We start from the raw sequence: 21,468 nt of genomic DNA, 5'->3' as shown, positions 1-21,468 counted from the left end.
GGTTGGGTCCACTTGTGCTGACTCACAGATTCCTTGACAGAATTGAAGCTTTCATCTGCTTTACCTTTTTGTTTGTTTGTTTGTTTGTTTAAACACAGAGTCTCACTCTGCCTCCCAGGCTGGAGTGCAGTGGGCAATCTCGGCTCACTGCAACCTTGACCTTCTGGGCCCAAGTGATCCTCCCACCCCAGCCTCCTGAGTAGTTGGGACTGCAGGTGGGCACCACCAAGCCCATTGAATTTTTTCATTTTTAGTGAAGATGGGGTCTCAGTATGTTATCCAGGCTGGTCCCAAACTCCTGGGCTCAAGTGATCCTCCTGCCTCAGCCTCCCAAAGTGCTGGAATCGCAGGCGTGAGTCACCGTGCCTGGCCTGGTTTACCTTCTCTAGAATGTCCTCTCTGGTTTGGTCTGCTAACGGTCTTTCTAGCTTTAGTGCTACACTAATTTATTTTCATTTCTATATTCTGCTATTATCTGGACAGGATCTGAGGAGGGAGTAGAGTCACAAGTGTTTGGTAAGTCTGCTTGAACTGCTTGTCACAAAATGCTTGCTGGTGATGACAGGGAGGAAAATAAATGTGAGCTAACACTTGTAGAAATGCCCTCCTTTCCCTTCTGCCAAACTGATTTTGCTCAGGACACATGCACTTCCTTTTAGACAGAGTCTGGGTCTGTCGCCCAGGCTGGAGTGCAGTGGTATGATCTCAGCTCACTGCAGCCTCCGCCTCCCGGGTTCAGGCAATTCTCATGCTTCAGCCTCCTGAGTAGCTTGGATTACAGGTGTGTGCCACCATATCCGGCTAATTTTTATATTTTTAGTGGAGATGGGGGTTTCGCTACGTTGGCCAGGCTGGTCTCGAACTCTTGACCTCAAGTGATCTCCCCTCCTCGGCCTCCCAAAGTGCTTGGATTACAGGTGTGAGCCACCGTGCCCAGCCACGTGCACATTTTTAGTATGACTTCTCTGATTGAAACCAAAAAAAATACGTTTATACCTGACATCACCAATGGAGCACACTCATTGCAGTGTGCAGTATGAAAGTCATCAAAGGATTTGATTTCTTTGAAAGTGAATATTCTCTTGTCTGTGAGCTTTATAAAAATGGTATTATGTAAACTTCCAGATCCTGCATTCCTTTTTTTTGAGACAGAGTCTCACTCTGTTGCCCAGGCTAGAGTGCAGTGGCGTGGTCTCAGCTCACTGCAAACTCCACCCTCAAGTTCAAGCGATTCTCCTGCCTCAGCCTCCTGAGTAGCTGGGACTACAGGCACCTGCCACCATGCCAGGCTAATTTTTGTATTATTATTTGTCAGTTTAAAATAAAACTTTAAAAACCCAACCCAGTAGAGATGGGGTTTCACCACATGTTGGTCAGGCTGGTCTCAAACTCCTTACCTTGTGATCCACCCGCGTTGGCCTCCCAAAGTGCTAGGATTACAGACGGGAGAGATCCTGCATTCTTAAGAGTAAATCAACATTATGCTTTTAGGATTCATGTATGGTATTAACATGGAGCTGAAGTTTTTTTTGTTTTGCTGATGTACTATATGAAAATACAATTACACTATTTATTCTCACACTAATAACATGTGAGTAGTGTTTTGGGTTGACAGTTTGGCTGGAGGTGTGATTGTACTTTATTTATTTTATTATTTATTTTTGAGACAGGGTCTCAGTCTGTTGCACAGGCTGGAGTGCAGTGGTGCAATCGTAGCTCATTGCAGCCTCGAACTCTGGGGCTCAAGCCATCCTCCCACCTCAGCCTCCTGAGTAGCTGGGACTATAGGCACGTGCCACCACACCTGGCTAAATTTTCGAGGTCTTGTCGTGTTGCCCAGGCTGGTCTTGAACTCCAGGGCTCAAGCAATCCGCCTGCCTCGGTTTCCAAAAGTGCTGGGTTTACAGGTGTGAGCCACCGTGCCTGGCTGTTGCTGTGCTTTGGAACGTTTCTTTCGTATGTGTCAAATCTGATATTTAAAAGGCAACATTCTCTGTGGAATAATGGCACTTCACAACCTCTTAAGGAGAAATTAAAATAAACTCTTTATTAGACCCAATTCTTACCACAGATTCTATTTCAGTGTGGGTCAAGTTTTGTCCCTGACATAACTACCTGTTTTTAACACCGAGGAGGAATACAACTTGCTATTCCTACACAGGCTGTTGCTGTGCGAGGACAGCCCTTTCCACCAGGACTTTGCAGTAATCTTGCCAGCAGCTGGCGCCCTCGCGCTACTTTAAAACACTGACCTCAGGCCCCAGGCCTGACTTCACAGCTACATCCTGCCTGCCCCTGGAAAGGCAGATTTTAAGTAGCAGAATGAAAGAAAAAGCCAATCAGTTGATTTGAAGGAAAACAACCCTCTATGCAGATAGCTTCAATTCATTTCTTCAGTATATTCAGTTGCTTTTTTAAAGTTTTATTTTAAACTGACAAATAATAATTATATATACTTAGGGGGTGCAATGCGATGTTTCAATACATGTAAACACTGTGGAATGAAGAAGTCAGGGTAATTAGCACATCCATCGCCTTAAATATTTATTTATTTATTTATTTATTATTATTATTATTATTTGAGATGGAGTCTTGTTCTTTCGCCCAGGCTGGAGTGCAGTGGCACAATCTCTGTTCACTGCAACCTCCACCTCCCAGGTTCAAGCAGTTCTCATGGCCTCAGTCTCCTGAGTAGCTGGGATTACAGTGCGTGCTATCACACCCAGCTAATTTTTGTACTTTTAGTAGAGACGAGGTTTCACCATGTTGGCCAGGCTGGTCTCAAACTCCTGACCTCAGGTGATCCACTTGCCTCAGCCTCCCAAAGTGCTAGGATTACAGGTGTGAGCCACCACGCCCAGCCTCAAATATTTATTATTTATTTGTGGTGAGAACATTTAAAACCCTCTGTTTTCACCATTTTGGAATATACAATATGTTATTATTAACTATAGTTAATAGTTGTACAACAGAACACCAGAGCTTATCCCTACTGTCTAATGGAAACTTTGTACCCATTGACAAACTTCTTCCCTCACCTCTCCTACTACTACTCAGGAGGCTGAGACAGGCGAATTGCTTGAACCCAGGGGGTGGAGATTGTAGTGAGCTGAGATTGCGCCACTGTGCTCCAGCCTGGGTGACAGAGCTAGACACCGTCAAAAAAAAAAGAAAAAAAAAAAGCCTAACAACATGAAAAGCAGATCTGGCTCTAATGCTTAGAGTGAAATATGGCCCCTGCTGCCTTTGAGAATGGTTTGGTTGGAAACGTTGACCGTGCAGAGATCTCTGCTCCCTGGATTAGAACCTTAAGCCTGTGCTTGTTCATTACACAAGTATTCTGGATCTGCTTCTCCCAAGGGCATTTAAAACACATGAAGGTAGTGTTGCGTAAAAAGCAAGCTCTTGTGTTCAGCAAATATAACCGAGTGAGCAGAGACAGCGTCACTCACTCGCCGAGAGGGGAGCTGGACGTCCCGCTGTCTCCAGTGGAATACAAGCAATGGACATTGAGAAGGTTAACTCCATGGACTTTGGAGAATTCGTGGATGTGTTTGGGAATGTCATTGAAAGATGTCCTCTGATTGCAGCTGCTGTTTGGTCCCAGCGACCATTCTCTGATTTGGAAGATTTAAAGAAGCACTTTTTTGCCTTTATTGATGCCCTTCCACAGTCAGGTAAGGCTTCAGTATCAGACATTCTCTGCAAAGGGATTTCAAATATGCTTATCAAAATATTTTTAGATATTGGCCAGGCATGGTGGCTCACTCCTGTAATCCCAGCATTTTGGGAGGCTGAGATGGGAGAATCACTTGAGCCCAGGAATTTGAGACCAGTCTAGGCAACATGATGAGATCTGTCACTGCAAAAATTGTTTTTAGCCAGGCATGGTGGCTCACGCCTGTAATCCCAGCACTTTGGGAGGCCAAGGTGGAGTGGATCTGAGTCCAGGAGAGATGGGACCATCACAGCAATATGGTGAAACCCCATCTCTGCAAATACAAAAATTAGCCAGCCTCGGTGGCCTGTAGTCCCAGCTACTTGGGAGGCTGGGGAGCCAGGGAATGCGGCTTGAGCCGGGAAGTGGAGGGAGTTGCAGTAAAGCCAAATTTACATACTGCACACTCAGCCTGGCAGCAGAGCAGAGACTGTTTCAAAAACAAAACAAAACAAAAACCCAACCCACAAGGAATTGTTTTAAAAAATCTATCTATTGGCCCGGTAGCGGTGGTCCGCCTGTAATCCCAGCACTTTGGGAGGCTGAGAGAGTAGTGAGATCTGAGTCAGGAGATGGAGACCATCCTGGCTAACAGTGAAACCCGTCTCTACTAAAATACAAAAAACTAGCCAGGCGGTGGGGCGGGCGCTAGTCTAGCTACTCCAGAGGCTGAGGCAGAGAATGGCGTGAACCCGGGAGGCAGGAGCTTGCAGTGAGCCGAGATGCATCACTGCACTCCAGCCTGGGGCGACTGAGCAAGACTCCGTCTCAAAAAAAAAAATCTCTCTCTCTCTCTCTATCTCTCTAGATATTTTAGTATAATTCCTTATACTCGATGTGTTTATTGAGCTCTTTCCTTTGGAAGGTTCAGTAAGTTTCCTCAGGTCTAGTCCGTGAGAGTCAAGCACTTGCGTGGTTTAGGTCAGACATGGACTGGAAGAACGCGTTGGCTAAGGTAAGTGGCTGTTAAATATTAGAGCTTTGAGGTGACAAGGAGGAACCTGGCAAAAGACATCAGAGTGATTCAGAGGCTAAAGGCCAGGCTGAGGGCCCACCCTCTCAGCCACCCCATCTGGCTTGGGAATGTCCTGTATGTGACAGAGAGGACAGCTGGATACAGACTATCTCCAGGGCCCAGGGGAAAGGGCAATCGGCTGACTTTTGTACCAGAAAGGGCCAGTTTGTCCTGGACGGCCGAGGAGAGTGAATTCATTCAGATCAGCACCTCCCCGAGGGATGGAGGGAAGGAGGAGAATCTGAAGGCATCTCTCTGGAGAAAGGGAAAGAAGTTACTGATTTCTTCTGTGGAGAGAGAGAGAAAATGAGGCACTTCTGGGTGTGGGGTAAGGAGAAGAGGGGGTGACTCCAAATGACACACGCAGCTTCACAGAGACCAGGCTGCCTCCGGGGCTGTCCTGGATGCTCTGTGGAGAAACCTGAAATGTGCCAAAGGAGTGGCCAGGGGCAGAGAGGCCTCCGTGGATGTCTGGGTGGGGAAGGAGAGCCCCTGCTCTCTCCCCCCAAAGGAAGCCAACAGACACTGCTGCCTATCAGCGTGGGCTTTCACAGCCAGATGGCTTCTGACTGTCCCAAAGACGTCTCCAAAATGAGGAGCTCCTTTTATTTCATTTGAGGCTCATCTAGGAAGAGCAGAGGATGTTGTAAAATCAAACGGACAGGAATGTCGGGGCCATGTGGACACTCACCCACTTCTGGGGGCCTCTCCACAGCTGAGGACTTCAGCTCCTCCACTGGGGGCCATCACTGGAGGCTTCTGACCCTTGACTCACAGGGACAGCCCAGTCCCCCAGCCTGATGAGTGAAGGGACCACAGCCTCCCAGCTGAACTCCTGCAGGGCAGGCTGGAAGGAGCAGGCAGCCCTGGAGCCCACCCTCCCAGTGTCTGACGGGAAGATAGAATAGAGGAGGCAAAATGACAGCCTCCCAGGAAAGTAATTTCTTTTCAAGAAAAAAAAAAAAAAAGAGACAAATCCTTTGATTGTCTTAATACCCAAAGGAGTGGTGAGGCTGAGGAGGGAATGTGTTAAGAGAGAAAGCTAGGATTGCGTGAATAATTTAAATCTATTATTCTTAGGTTTGGCTAGTTATTTAACACACATTTTGGGGGCTTTATTACTCTGTGTCCGGAACTTTGATAAAAACATAAAAATTTCTCCATTTTCATCTTATTTCTCACCAACACTCCCCACAACCCGTCTGGCCAGAGGTTCTAGCTACGGGTCAATCCAGTCAGGGCCCTGAGCACAGTGGTGTGTGGACAGCACTGAACGTGGGCTACCCCCACTCCCGAGGCTTGTTTTGATGCCCCCGTGACTTGATGAAACCTCTGTCTCCTGGCTAGTGTCAGAATCCCAGATCATAGACTGAACCGGATATTGGGACTTAATCAAGGTTTGCTGAATGAATGCATGACATTTCCAAGGTGATGTTGAAAAATGGGGATTCTGGCATTCCCCTCTCCCCCACACATTTTAACTGGATGACTTTAGTGGTAGGTCAGTGGACAAAATGGCTGGAGGGGGTTTGGGCCCCCTGGACGGTTGTTGGCGTCTGCAGTAGACACGGTTCTGGGGAGGAGCTCCCTGTGGTGAAGGCTGCCTCTCAGTTCTGCACTTGTCTGGGGCAGCTGGGGGCCTCAAAGCTGTCTGGCGGCAACTCCTCATCTTAACATCTCAGTGACAGTAGATAAGTGATGTTATTAATAGTGACAATAACAACAACAAATAGCTAAAATGTATTGAACTTTTACTCCTGGTGTGTTTCAGGCACTTTTCCGAAAACTTTGCACTTGCTGACTCATTTAATCCTCTAATGTCCCTATAAAATAAGGAATAGTATTATTATTGCCCCCAGTTTTACCGATGGGAAGACTGAGGCACACAGAGATTAAGTAACTTGAGCAAGGACACACTACTAGAAAGTGGCAGGACTGGAATTCTAATAATCCTGAGGGTCAACCCAACAGCTTGTGAAGAAAGTGGCAGAACTGGGAGTCAACCCAACAGGTTTTGAAGGCTTTTTCCAGACAATGAGAAACAAAGTCTAGAAACAGTTTTTAGGGTTTTCATTCATTTATCCACTAATGTATTTGATTAACATAAATGCTTGATGTTCTAGGCCCCATGTTTTATTGTTTAAATAATCAAATAAAATGATCTATTTCACAGCATGGTGACTATAGTCAATAATAATCTTTGTATACTTGGAAATTGCCAAGAGAGTAGGCTTTAAAAAAATTTCTTTTTTTAAATTGAGGCAGAGTCTCACTCACCCAGGCTAGAGTGCAGTGGCACCATCTTGGCTCACTGCATCCTCACCCTCCCGGGTTCAAGCGATTCTCCCGCCTTAGCCTCCCTAGTAGGTGGGATTACAGGCACCCGCCACCATGCCAAGCTAACTTTTCTATTTTTAGTAGAGATAGGGTTTCATCATGTTGGCCAGGCTGGTCTCAAATTCCTGACCTCAAGTGATCTACCCACCTTGGCCTCCCAAAGTGCTGGGGTTACAGATGTGAGCCACCTTGCCCCACCTTCAAGAGAGTAGATTTTAAATGTTCTTACTACCAAAAAATGATAAATATGTGAGGTGATAGATATATTAGAAAGCTTGACTTCATCATTTCACAATGTATACATATATGGAAAACATCAAGTTGCACACCATAAATACATATAATTTTTATTTATCAAAAAAATCCAATAAAATGGGTTTTTTGTTTGTTTGTTCATTTGTTTTTTTGAGAAGGAGTCTCGCTCTGTCATCCAGGCTTCAGTGCAGTGGCACAATCTCAGCTCACTACAACCTCTGCCTCCCGGGTTCAAGCGATTCTCCTGCCTCAGCCTCCCTAGTAGCTGGGACTTACAGGCACACACCACCAGGCCCCGCTAATTTTTGTATTTTTACTAGAGATGGGGTTTCACCTTGTTAGCCAGGATGGTCTCGATCTCCTGACCTTGTGATCCACCCACCTCAGCCTCCCAAAGTGCTGGGATTACAGGCGTGAGCCACCACACCCAGCCTTAAAATGGGATTTATTACAGTCCAGCTTTATCCTTTGGATAGTAAGAAACAAACTGGGTGAAATAGATTCTTTGAATCCTAAAACTAAGGTACCTTAGAGAGACGTTCAAGTTACAGTGGTCTACCTAGTCACATATTTGTTTTGGTGACTGAAGAAAAACCTCCACCATTAACAGAAAACAAAATTGGGTTTCTAGACTAAGGTTGAGTCCGTTTAGGTTCTGCTATGATGATTATTGGCCAGTAGGTGGCAGTCCAGGATTAATATTGAGCTCTAGTGCTATTGGGCAAAGTACCTTTTCCAGCCACTCAGTTCCTATAGATTAAAGATGAGGCAAAGGTTTTCCAGGAAAGAGAACTGACAACTAGTAAAGGGAAGAAAGTTGAAACACACATGCACTAACCTGAACAAATTCAGGACGGATTTGTGCTATAAAATTAAAAAGCAATACAACTTTCGTAAGAGTTAATTAACTGTGCATTTCCACTGGCTATGGTGACTCACACCTGTAATCCCAGCACTTTGGGAGTCTGAGGTTGGAGGATTGCTTGAGCCCAGAAGGTTGAGGCCACAGTGAGCCATGATTGCACCACTGCACAGCAGCCTGGATGACAGAGCAAGAACCCTGTCTCAAAAGAAAAAAAAAAAAAAAAAGTACATCTCTGTGCCTTTCAGAATTATAGTAATGCCACAATTTATTACTTTATGCTTATTAAATAACATTTTTGTGGAATGAATGGTGTTGGATACTAATAAGTTCCTTATAATACAGGCTATGAAGGTTTTAGATCAAGCTATTAAAATATGTTTGTTTATTCAGTCAAAAAACAAAAACAAAAACAAACGCTCCTTACCAAAAGTGCTGTGTTGGTCAAAAAATACTCACTGAGTGCCCACTGTGCCCCAGGGATTGTCGTGGGCACTGGGAATGGGGTAGTGGCCAAGACAAGTCCTTGCCTTAAATGAGCTTACATTCTAGTGAAGAGAGACAGAATTAACTTTAAAAATACCATTATTTCAGGTTCTAGAAATTCTCAGAAAAAAATATACGCAATATGGCAGAAAATATGTAATAACAGAGGTCTTTCTTAGGAGGTTAAAATTTAAGACTGAACGATGAGAAATAAGTAGCTGAAATCTAGGATGAGGCCACTCTTAGAAAAGGAACCTAAAAGGGTGCGGTGCCTCATGCCTGTAATCCCAGCACTTTGGGAGGATGAGGCAGGTGAATCACTTGAGGTCAGGAGTTTGAGACCAGTCTGGCCAACATGGTGAAACCCAGTCTCTACTAAAAATACAAAATTAGCTGGGCATGGTAGCGCACACCTGTAATCCTAGCTGCTCTGGAGACTGAGTCAAGAGAATCACTTGAACCTGGAAGATGGAGGTTGCAGTGAGCCGAGATCACACCACTGCACTCCAGCCTGGGTGACAGGATGAGACTCCGTCTCAAAAACAAAAAAAGGCAAAGGAACCTGAGACCAGGATGAACTTGACATTTTGGGGGCACAGAAAGATCAAGGTAGTTGGAAAATAGTAAGGAGTGGAAGGATGTGAGGAAGAGGCAGCAAGGGCCCGATCATGTAAAGTTGCTTAGGTCTAATAAGGAGCTTGCTTCTCCATTTGCAGTGGGTCACTGGGGTTTATGCTTTAGGATGGTGATGTGGGGGCTATGTCAGATGCAGGGGGCCAGGTCGAGGGGCCGCTGCAGTAGTAAGAGTAAGAGATGAGGTTGCTTGGACTGTGGTTGTAGCAGCAGAGATGGAGAGATGCGACTGGATTCTCAGAATAGGGCTTACAGTTGGAGTCAACAGGATTTTTTAAAAAATGGATTTAGGCCGGGCGCGGTGGCTCAAGCCTGTAATCCCAGCACTTTGGGAGGCCGAGACGGGCGGATCACTAGGTCAGGAGATCGAGACCATCCTGGCTAACATGGTGAAACCCCGTCTCTACTAAAAATACAAAAAAAAAAACTAGCCGGGCGAGGTGGTGGGCGCCTGTAGTCCCAGCTACTCGGGAGGCTGAGGCAGGAGAATGGTGTGAACCCGGGAGGCGGAGCTTGCAGTGAGCTGAGATCGGGCCACTGCACTCCAGCCTGGGCGACAGAGCGAGACTCCGTCTCAAAAAAAAAAAAAAAAAAAAAAAAAAATGGATTTGATGGCGGAAGGCAGATCAGAAACAAAACTGAATGGTCACTCCTGTTTTCAGTCTGAGCCACTGGGTGGCTTGTGGTGCCATTTTCTGAGTGGAGGAAGACTTAGAGTTGAGAAGACAGGATGGAGGAAAGAGCTTGCTGAGTCTGAGGTTCCCAAAAATCATCCATATGAAAATACTGACTGCTCAGTTGCATCAAAACAGAGAAGCTTGGTGAAACACTGAGAGTTCAACTATATCTGGCTGTCATCAAAGAATGGATGGCATTTCAAACCATAGGACTGGTTGAGGGCACTTAGCAAGTACATTGGTGTAAATAGCGAAGGGACGAGATGTGGGTACTGAGTCTTGTGGTACTTCTGTGCTAGTGACCTCTTTGGGAGAGCAAGATGAAAGTAGGCAAAGGGTGTCTCTGAAGGTAAGTGGTAGTCATTGTTTTTGAGACAGAATCTTGTTCTGTCACCCAGGTTGGAGTGCAGTGGCACGATCTCGGCTCACTGTAACCTCCGCCTCCCGGGTTCAAGCAGTTTTCCTGCCTTGAGTAGCTGGGATTACAGGTGCGTGCAACTACACCCAGCTAATTTTTGTATTTGCAGCAGAGACGAGATTTCACCATGTTGGGCAGGCTGGTCTCGAACTCCTGACCTCATGATCCACCTGCCTCGGCCTCCCGAAGTGCTGGGATGCCAGGTGTGAGCCACTGCACCCGGCCATTTATGGTCATTTTTTAAGGAGAGAGGGCCAACCAGGTGACATGGTCTGGAGAGGCTGAGAAAGAAGAGGTCAGGCATTGGTCTTTGGGCTCAGGCAAGATGTCCTTAATGAGTACAGATCAGCTGGTACAGCGGCTCGAAGCTTGACAGCGTGAGCCTGGAAATGGAGGTGAGGAAGTGGAGAGGCCAGGAGATAACTCCTTTAAGGTCTTTTCTGTAAGGAGGAGCAGAGAAATAGGGAGAAACAAGAGGGAAACAGGGAATCAAGAGAGAATGTTAATATTGTTTATGGGATGGGTGATTCTAAGGCATGTTTGCACATTGATAAGGGTAAGCGGTGTGGGAATGCAGAAATAGGTATTTGAAATTGCAGAAGCAAAGTCTTTGACAGGAAAGGAGAGCCAGCTTCAAGAACACAAATGGAGGGGTTGGCCTTCCATAGGAAGAACAGATTGTCCATTGTACCAGGGATAAGAACATACCCAGACACCACTGGGTGTGGACCAGGAGGCAGTTGGACTGTTATGGGATTCTGGGCTTCCATGGCCACAGTTGCCTACCCTGTTCCTCTCCATTGAATAATGAGTGTCTGCTCTGTGCTAGGAATTATTCTAGGTGCAAAATTTCAGGTCCTGTGGTCCCAGCAAATAACACACATTCACACCTACATCTATAGACGTGACACGCCAATGGCTTAGGAGGTAAGCCCAGAATTTCAAGAAAGACTGAAGAATGGGCAACACTTAGATTCCCTGTGAACCACGGGCTGTCTGACCGGCCTGGCCAGCGCCTGGGCTTCCAGGTGGGGGACACTGAGGAACGGAGGCAGGGAGATGGCACCTACTCTCCCAGTCTCCAGTCTCCCACTGGGGCTCATGGGCGCAGCTTAGGGATAGCATGCTGGCACTGGCAGGGAACTGGGTCCTTGCTGCAGGGCAGTGGGCACAGTAGGCACCATTCCCGATGTACTTACTCAAGGGTCCAGTAGTTTGGGGCAATGAAGATGGGATATCTGGCCAGGTGAGGTAGGCTGTGTTTCTTCTGAGCTACCATCCTCTACCTGATTCCTCACACCTTTTTCTTGTTAGGCGCAGCTGAACGACAGAGAAAGGGGGGGGGGGAGAGAGAGAGAGAGAGAGAGAGAGAGAGAGAGAGAGAGAGAGAGACGGCTGAGAGACAGAGAGTAAATTCCAGTTTCTCCTTTTTAGTCTCTTTTCTTCTGCCCTTTGCTCTGTTAGTTTATCTGTGTCTTTTCTCTTCTCGCCGCTGCAAGTGTGGAAAACTCATGCTCAGTTCTAGGCAAACATTAACCCCGGGGGGCCTTTCCAAGCGGGAGACAAAGTCTAGAGAGTGAGAAGCGAGATGCGAGGGCACCAAGGGCAAGAAGGGGTCCAGGCGTGCGCACGGTTGGCGGGACGCCGCCGCCTCCCTCTGCTGCGCGGCCTGCGCGGGGAGCCTGGTGGGGGCGGCAAGAGGACAGACCCCGTGCCCGGGCCTCCCACCAGCAACCACCTCCCCCGGCCTCCCTCCAGTGACCACCTCCCTTGCAGCTTGGGGAGGATGGAAGTCCCCTGACTGGACGGGGGACCTAGCGGCTGCTCTGAAACTCTGAACACTTGAGGAGCAGGCGCGGAAGGTCCAGCCGCCCAAGACTCGTATTTTCCCCTCCTCCGCAGCCCAGGCAGGTTGCAGTCCTGGGCCTGGTTGAGCGCGGAGGGGATCCGGGCGGGAGCTGAGCTCGGTTCCCCAGGCCGGGCAAGTGGACGCGTGGCACGACCAACCCCGGGCCCAGGGCTGGGGCTGCTCCCTCAGGTGGGGAATTTAACTCTCATATTTTCGCACTACCCGGACGGGGCTGGACGCGGGAAGCGGGAAAGACCCGTCCCTGTTTGCAGTGCCTGAGGGGCAGGACACCCACGAGAAGGGCTCTACCACAGTGCTGTTAGGCCGGCTCGGTGGCTCACACCTGTAATTCCAGCACTTTAGGAGGCCGAGTCGGGAGGATCGCTTGAACCCGGGAGGCAGAGGTTGCAGTGAGCCGAGATCGCCCCACTTCACTCCATCCTGGGTGACAGAGCTGTCTTGAAAACACACACACACACACACACACACACACACAAAGTGGTGTTAGAGGGATGGGATTATTGGTGACATGACTTTCGTTTTGAACTTTCCTTAACCTTGCAGGGGCAGCCGTGCCCTGAAAACGCCTGTGATTGGGAGTAGAGGGTCCAGGTGCAGTGTGGTGAGTGACCCTAGGCAGGTCACTAGTTCTTTTTGAGCCTTCACTGAATCATCCCTTATATGGGGATGTTACCCCCGGTTCTCCGTGTCTTTCAGGGAGAAATTAGTTCCTGAGTTAAATGGTGCAGTATCAATCATCTTTTTATTACACAGAAACAATAAGTTTAAGAAAGAGGACGTCTACCTTACAGGGAGTTTAATTTTCAGCTCCTTTGAGATAAAATTCATTGAATGGTGTTTTACATGCGCGCCTTTTCCAACAGATTCCACGTCTATTCCCAGCGCCAGAGGCGGACAACCGCTTTACTGAGATACAGAGACAGGTACTTTCTGAGGCGCCTCAGTCCAGTTCCACTGGGTTTACTACGACTAATAATGACTGTTTCTGTTTACTAGGTATTAGGCAATGTGTTTTAAGTGAATGAATTGTCTCTAATCCTCACAACTTTTCAGCAAGTTAGGCGTCACCCGCATTTTACAAATCATGGCGCCCTGCTCACCATATCTGGAATCTTGCCTCGCCCCGAGGATTCTGATTTTCACTTTAGAGCGCTGAGCAAGATGGTTGCCCAGCGCTAACTCCGGGAAATCCCTGGGACTGAAAATCGCAGGTAACTCGCCAGAGTTTTTCAATTTTAGGCCTAGGAGATTATGCAAAGCTTTCCTTCAAGTAAACGCTGTTCTCTGGGGCCTCTGGAATCTACAGTCGGAGAAGGGGAATAAGCCCTGGGCCGGTGGGGGATGGGTGGGTGCAATTTCCTAAATAGAGGAAAGCCACTTTCATTCAAAGGGCTGTGGAACTCTGGCTAGAGGTGGGTTTCTTTGCAGTTAATCATCTGCAAGGCTCTTTGGATGCCTGATTCCAGAAACCCAGAACTCACACTTAGGGTCACAAAATCCAGGGCTTTTATTTGCCGAGCCCCGTGGATGTTGTCCCTATGGATGCACCCCGCCCCTGTCCGTTCTCCTTTGGAGCAGAACGAAACCCATTCCAGAGCTTTTGCAGGAAGTCTTCAGGCCTTTGCGTCCGGCCCCTTTAGACATCAAAGCCCCCCCTGAGAGCAAAGGACTTTGAAAGATAGGAAAAACTCAGGCTCCTTATCGCGTCTCTGCTCCCTCCCGACCTAGTCGTAAATTCCGAGCCTCAGCGGCCGCCCTCTCTCTCCTCCGCTCTTCTTGACCCAAGGTCTCAAAAGACAAACGTGTCACTTCCCGCCCCGCCCCTGGATCCTGGTCCGACCGAATGTGGTGGGGACCGAGAAGCGCAAGGTCCAGGACTTGTTAGAGGGGCGCGCCAAGGACGTCCCTGCGCCGCCAGGACATCACTGCCTGGGGACTCTACTTCACCCTCCCGCAGCCTTCTTTGGGGCGGGGCGGGGCAGGGGGGCCGGGCTCGGCCTACGCGCCCCTTCGAGTGCGCGGTGCGGAGCGGGCGCGGTGACGCGCTCCCGCCTGTGTCTGTGCTTCTCCGCAGGCCAGGAGGGCATCCTGCGCTGCCACCCGGACCTGGCGGGCAGTGAGCTGCGGCGGGGCACGCTCACGGCCGAGTCGCAGCGGGAACAGAGCGCCGCGGGCCTGACGAGCCTGGGCGCGGACGAGAGGCTCCGGCTGGCGGAGCTCAATGCGCAGTACCGCGCGCGCTTCGGCTTCCCCTTCGTGCTGGCCGCGCGCTTCAGCGACCGGGCGGAGGTGTCGCGTGAGCTGGCGCGCCGTCTGCTCTGCCCGTCCGCGCAGGAGCTGCGCACCGCTCTGGGCGAGGTGAAGAAGATCGGCAGCCTGCGCCTGGCCGACCTCCTCTGCGCCGACCCGGCCAAGCTGTAGCTGCCGCGCGGGCCAGGGACCAGGGAGGCACAACCGGACGCGTGGGGGCCACGGCCCGGAGCTGTGCGTCCTGGGCGGGAGGCGGACTGGGGCCTGGAACAGCGTTCATACACGTGCACAAAGGAAGTGGAGAATTGAGGCAATCATACGAGTAATGAGTCCTTTTGTCCACCCACCCACACGCGCACGCGTTGCCGAAATATCCATATTGTTTAGTGCTTTGCCCCGGATTTATCCAGCTCACTGCTTCAATTCTTCACTCCCTTTGCGGCCCCCGACACCACCGGCCTTTGTGGATTCCAAAGCGTTTATCCAGTTCTCCCCAACCCTCTCCTGCTAAGCCCGAACTGCAAAGCAAAACGGACGGAAAAGGAATCTTTTATGCCACAGCGGTTTGTCTGTTTGTTTTCTCTTTTCCCACTTCATTTGCTGCACCCGACCTTTACATGTGAGCGGAAGCGGTGTTCTCGCTCTTGGGCACTAGGGGAGCAGACTGGGAGCCAGGAAAGTCAAACGCTGGCCTCGGTCCGGCATGGGGAGCCGGGGAAGCCGCGGGAGGGAGGCGGTGGGCCGGGGAGAGCCCTCCGAAGGGCTGGCGTTGGGAAGGCGCCCCGTGGGGACGGACGGAATAGCTGCAGCCATCGCTCCTAAAAGGCGGGGGGCCAGGGGGCGTCCATGCTGGACGGGCCTGAAGATCTCTCCCGGAGGTCGGCCTTTGGGAGTTGGCTCGACTGCCCCGGGAAACCCACCAATTATTAAAAGAATAACACTCATTGAGCAGCGCTGGGTATTTGGACCCCAGAATGAAGCGAGATTGCAGTGTCAACTATACGGAGGGAAGTGCCCCTAGAAATCTTTGCTTGTCAGCCCTGGTGTTTCAGACCCCTATTAGGCTGGGCAGCCTCCTGCACCAGCAGCCAGACTGTCCACTGGGGGAAAGTACATTAGCATCCTGCGGAGGAGCCCACCACATTCTACCACCCGCCCACACTCCCACCATCCCCCACACACGGAAGGTGTAAAGAGCCCCAACAAATACTACTTAGGCTTCTATTGGCAGAGGAGAAACGAAACACCCATGGTCTCCCCAACAAAGACAAGGTAACAGGCGAAGGCCAGAGGTGGCCCTTTTGAAGACAAGAGCTTCCATTAGTCACCAACGGTGTCCAGGGTTAGCAGCAGCAGCAGCAGCAGCAACAACAACAGCAGCAAGGAAATCTTTCCATAAAGAGCTGCGTGGCTGCACCCTTGGTTCTGGGGCTGATTTTCCATAGAAATAAATCATTCCTGGAGCACTAGGAATTTTAGGCAAGGAATCCCTTTTCCCGTTTCCATCTTACAGTGTTTCCTGCTGTGGTAAGGCTGAAGGAAAGAGAAGCTGGTAGTGGGGCAGGTGCCAGGAAATCGGGCTGTGCTACCAGCGTCCCGGGGCTTGTAGCTAGACACCATCTCTGGGTGTAGGAGAACCGGGTGCACACCATGAAGAAATTTCCATGGCTCGCTCCTATTTTTTGGGACCCTGCAGCAATGGTGGGGTCCTAGGCCTGGGCCAGACACCTGCCTCTCTCTAGCCAGGGTAACCTGGGGATTTCCTGACATACACATTAACTTGCTGCTTGGTGAACAGGATTTTCTGACCCAGGATCCAAATACCACAGGCGGGGCCTAAGACTCAGAATAACCCACTGTAGTCAGGCACCCTGTCCCAAAGCTGGGGGTAAACCCCAAGCTTAGATAAACCAGGCCCCAAATGCAGAGTCTGTGTTCTTTATGTAAAGAAGCTCATGTGAGATGCACAGATCCCACCAGGGCTGGGTTCCCCGCATGAGCGTAGATGAGCTCAGATCCTCCCAGAGACGACCCTGTTGTCTCCAATTACACAGTTACATTTCAACAGTTCAAAGCTTGTCCGGAAAATGGTTTATTCCTGAGGGAAGCGATGCAGATGGGGGCAGATGCTGAGTCTGTCCCTTTAGAAGGTGCTGGAGCTGCGCGGCCCCTCTTCCGAAACACCTGAGCATAAGCAGCCGCGAAGGCTAGCGCAGGACGCGGGGTGTGGGCGCCCGGCTGGGAAGAGCCCGGACCAAACCCGCGGGTGGCTCTGACTCTCGCCTTCGGGAGGAGCTCTGCGCAGAGGCCGTGGCTCGCGTGGGCAAGTCACCTGTGGCGGCCTGGCAGGGCAGTTCTCTCCGGCAGCTTGCTCTTGGCTCAAATAACGATATGCTCTGGGTTTCTCTCTGCCTTGGCCTGGCAGAGCCACTTTCCGCTTTCTGGCCTCTTGTGCGCCCGAGGCGGGAGAGGAGCCCCCGCCGCGTGGACCCCAGCTTGTGCAGCAATCATCGCACATTGACTCTAGGCCCTGCTGCTCAGGGAAGGGACAGCCCGGGGCGCACCCAGCGAGCTTCAGGGGGTACGGAAGTGCTTAGGGCAGATTTCAGGGTGAACAACTAATATTTTACTTACTAATTCGTTAAAAACGCAAAGAAAACAAAACCAATCACGGTGGCAAGGCCAAGAAGAGTTGGAAAGCAAGGAGCTGTTTTCAATTTCTATAAATCGACGACCCTCCAGGCACAGTCCCTTACGAAGTGGGGGCGGCTTTGCGGATTTTCACTTCCCTTGGAAATGTCCAAGCCCCGGCAGGAGAACGCTCCCAGTAAAGGAATGGAAGAGCGCAACTCCGGATAAGAACTCAGGAACCGACCTGGGCTTGTCACTCACCTGTGTAACTTAACTGGAATACGTAATGGGGCCGCCTCCTTATTAATCCAGAAAGGTAGGCATTTTGGTCTGTGAGCCCAAAAGATGTCTACGGACACTAAAATTGGAAGGAAGGAAGGAAGGGAAAAGGGCAACATAAATTTTATACATAATCTTTACCCATTTTAAATATGACACATTTCTAGAGATTAGCCACAGAATATCAGTTCTGACTCAAAAACAGAGAGGACTTCTTCTTCTTCTTCCTCTTCCTCTTCCTCTTCTTCTTTTGAGACGGAATCTCACCCTGTTGCCCAGGCTGGAGTGCAATGGTGAGATCTCAGCTCACTGCCAACTCCGCCTCCTGGCTACAAGTGATTCTCCTGCCTCAGCCTCCCAAGTAGCTGGAATTACAGGCGTGCACCTCCACTCCCAGCTAATTTTTGTATTTTTAGTAGAGATGGGGTTTCACGGTGTTGGCCAGGCTGGTCTCAAACTCCTGACCTCGTGATCCACCCACCTCAGCCTCCCAAAGTGCTGGGATTACAGGCGTGAGCCACGGTGCCCGGCCCAAGAGGAGTTCTTCTAAGGAAGTATTTACTGTGAGACAAAAGTAGATGGATACCATCTTTGTCAACTGGAGAAAAATCTGGGATGGAATTTATGGAAAATTCATGCAATAAATGAATAAACCACAGTTGTGGGGTGCCTGTGAAAGACATAGGGCATGGAGCGTGGTCAGAACTGTAGCAATAGCAGAACCTGATTGTTCTGGTACTATTTGGTGTAGGGGGTGGGATTGGGAAAATGGGAATCTCTAACTCGTGCTAGTTGGTTTTGCAGTGGGGTTCAATGTTTCCAGGTGGCACCAGCAGCTGTAGTAATAATAAACATCTATGCAGATCACTATGGGTTGCAAAGAACGCACATACTGCAGCTCATTTACTTTAAGGGACTTGAACAGCTAGCTGTGCAACTTGGGGAAAATCATCTAACCTCTCTGGGCCTTGGGTTCACCTTTGTAAAATAGAAAGGTTAAACATACTTTAAGACCCCTGGTTCCCCTCCAGGGAATGCAGCCAGCCAATGGGCCCAGTAACTCAAGAAGAGCAGAGCCTTATTTAAGCTCCTTCCCTTAGCCACATGAAACTTACCCTGTAGGACTTCCTAGGAACATATTTTCATGTGGCAAACAAAGGTCATTCCAGGCACGAGACAATGGTGAGTGAACAAATGTTCATTGAAAGCTCTCCACTCCAAGGCCACGTGGTAACAGTTGGCTGGTGCTGCCTGAGAAGCCTGGGCTCCTAGCATCAAGAAGTTTCCTTTGGGTTGGAAGTCCTGGTTCCCAGTAGGGACACCAATCTTTGAGACCTCCAAGTCCCTCCCTTTTGTGGATTTAAATCATCCTCTGTCCTCACCCACCACACAGAATGTGTTATACAATGCCCAAACAGTGTTCACAGGCCCTAGTTTCAGAAGAAAGGAAGAAAATGGGCAACGACTATTTATTTGCCTAACTTTTACCCAATGTACCAAACCAGATTTCTGTACCCAAATATTACCCTTTCTCCTGAGGCTCTTAATTTTCCTCGATCTCTTGGATGTGAGAATATATTTTGGATAGAGAAGCATAAATTTTAAAAAAAAGAAAAAAAAAAAGTGTTCCTTGCCTTGGATCAGAAACTTGGTGGTCTGTTCACAACAAACGTAAAACAGCTGGCTTTTCTCATCGCATTCTCCTGCAGCCTAGTCCCTGAGTGGTAACGTGTTAGCCCACATGACCTCCCATCAATTCAGAAACCTTTCCTCAGGTAGAGAGGGTCAGACACCCAGTTTGCCTGGGAAGAAAACATGCTTCACTCCACTGGGCAAGGACACATCTGCTGCTGTGAATGAAGCCTGGGTGGCTGTGGGCAGCTGTGGTCCCTCCCTGCTGTTCAGGGTGGACATGTTGGGATCCATTGTGGCCTGATAGGGCTGGACAGGTGGCGGACTCTGGGGAGGGCCTACAGAAAGGACAGTGTCATTGATTTCCTTCCCAGAGATGTTAGCTGAGTGGGCTGTGGCAGGGCAAGACAGGGTTGTTGGGGTCAAACGAACCATTACTGAGCCTTTCTTTGTGTGAGTAGATGGCTGATTGAGTGCAATGGCTGAAAGACTCCCTAAACTCCGAATTGAGTAGAGATTGAGCTGTTTTTCCACAGTCGTATAGGTGGTCAAGCTGCATAATTTTGTCAGCTGACATTCTCTTCCTTTTCACTCCTTAATTATCCCTGGAATTCAGGTCAATGCAAGGTAAGAGTTTCCTGTGCAAGGTATAGAAGGTATTGGATAATTTTATTGTCCTTTTTTCAAATTAAAAAAAATTTTTTAGAGACAGGGTCTCCCTCTGTCACCCAGGCTACAGTGCAGTGGCGCAACCATAACTCACTGTAACCTCGAACTCCTGGGCTCAAGCCATCCTCCAACCTCAGCCTCCCAAGAAGCTGAGGCTATAGGTGCACATCACCACACCCAGCTAATTTTTAAATTTTTTTTATACAGATAAGGTCTCGCTTTCCTGGGCTCAAGTGATCCTCCTGCCTCAGCCTCCTAAAGTGCTGGGATTATAGGTGTGAGCCCCTGTGCCTGGCTGGACAATTTTCTTGATCTAAAAAAGATTCAGAAAATCAACTTACATGCTAAGGTGGGTAGAGATGGCCTGCCCTAACTGGGCTATGTTAGTCACTGGGCTCCCCAGTTTCCAGGAGCCACAATTATCAGGCAGAGCAGGGTCCCCTTAGTCAGAGCAAATACTAGGACCTTTGAGCAGGGAGGGAGCTGTGTCAGTGCTGTCTGGATTTAAGGAGTGTTTCGTCCTCCTGGAGGGGCAGCCTGCCCTTCCAGCAGCCTCCTGCATCCCACCCCCTTTGTGGCCCCTGCCCTTGCCACCAGCCAGGATCCTGCGTGCCTGGTCCCTTTCTGAAGAATGTGGAATGGCCCCTACACTGTCAGTAACAGAGGCGTCCTTTTGATAACCTGATCGTGGCCACTCCTGCAGTTTTACTGTTGCTTCATTTACCAGGGTCTCTTTTTTCCCCCACCCTTTTCTGCCTTAGATGTCAGCTCTAGCTCTGGCTTTGTGGAGTTGCAGTTTCAGCCGCAGGCCAACCGCAGGCCCGAGCTTCCCGAACAAGTTTGCCTCTCCCAGAGTGAGTTGCTGCAGGCTTCTCTGGCCCAGCAGAAGGACTTACAGGGTGGAAGGGCACCTCTGGCATCAGGGGGTAAAGAATGACCACCCCCCTTCCCTTCCGGCGGGCTGCTCAGTGCAGGCCAAAAGGCTCCTAAGAAAGCTGCCAAGCACCTGGGGCCTAGGACTAAGAAAGCCCTGCATGGAGCCCTGATGTGGGTGGCTTCTGCTTCCTCCCAGGGACACAGGCCTGCGCTTAGAAGCTGGAGAGGCTGGAGAGGCTGCCCCTGAGCAGAGCCAGTCATGGGGCACCAAACTGCTAGGGGCCAGGACTCTCTAACAGCAAAGATGACCAGGCTCCTAGAGTTTTGTCAGCCACCTTCTACCCCTCTCTGACTGTTCCCACAACCCTGCCTTTTCAGGGACCCAGCTGGGCCCTCTCCTGGCTGAGAGCAACCTGGATGTACAGGGATGCGTACATTCTGAGAAGCTTGTCCAAGGACATCATTTACCAGCTCCTTTCCCCTCACCAAACAGTCTAGACCCTGGGACCACAGCTGTGCCATGCCATTGCTAAGGAGACCCATTTTTGCAGTGAGGGAAATGTTCGTTTTCACAATGATTTCCTTTCCATGGCTGGAGCACTCCAAGTGAGCCTCAGGCTTCCCTGTGGCTTGGCCTGCTCTGGGGCCTGGCTTGACCTGAGGGACCACAGCAGCCCTGCCCGCTCCCAAAGCAGTTGGATGAGCAGGCCAGAGCCATTTCTTCAGGGCACAGCACAGAGACACAGCTGGAAAATGGGGACAATTAGCCAGAGGCCGGCAGCCTGGGCCATAAAAACGCAGGAAGCGGCCACCGCAGGGAGGAGGGAATGGCTGTCCCTAATAAAGTGATTGTTCCAAAG

The 21,468-nt window shown here is 49.8% G+C and overlaps 1 protein-coding gene across 1 annotated transcript; it reads left to right on the top strand.

Annotated features, from left to right (window-relative positions):
- The first annotated feature begins 2,873 nt into the window (after window positions 1-2,873).
- On the top strand, window positions 2,874-15,083 carry URAD (ureidoimidazoline (2-oxo-4-hydroxy-4-carboxy-5-) decarboxylase). Its single transcript, XM_003913713.5, has 2 exons — window positions 2,874-3,677; window positions 14,346-15,083. Exons 1-2 carry the CDS (start codon window positions 3,503-3,505, stop codon window positions 14,690-14,692), a joined length of 522 nt encoding a protein of 173 aa, XP_003913762.2. The 5' UTR covers window positions 2,874-3,502; the 3' UTR covers window positions 14,693-15,083.
- The last annotated feature ends 6,385 nt before the right edge of the window (window positions 15,084-21,468 follow it).

Source organism: Papio anubis, chromosome 15 (genome assembly GCF_008728515.1).
Source record: "Papio anubis isolate 15944 chromosome 15, Panubis1.0, whole genome shotgun sequence".
Taxonomy (NCBI): Eukaryota; Metazoa; Chordata; class Mammalia; order Primates; family Cercopithecidae; genus Papio; species Papio anubis.
This window is presented reverse-complemented; position numbering and strand designations above follow the sequence as displayed.

Excerpts from the sequence above, each read along its gene's own strand:
- URAD (XM_003913713.5), top strand. The coding sequence starts at position 3,503 with ATGGACATTGAGAAGGTTAACTCCATGGACTTTGGAGAATTCGTGGAT. Across the intron at positions 3,678-14,345 it reads TGATGCCCTTCCACAGTCAG|GCCAGGAGGGCATCCTGCGC; the intron begins GTAAGGCTTCAG and ends GCTTCTCCGCAG.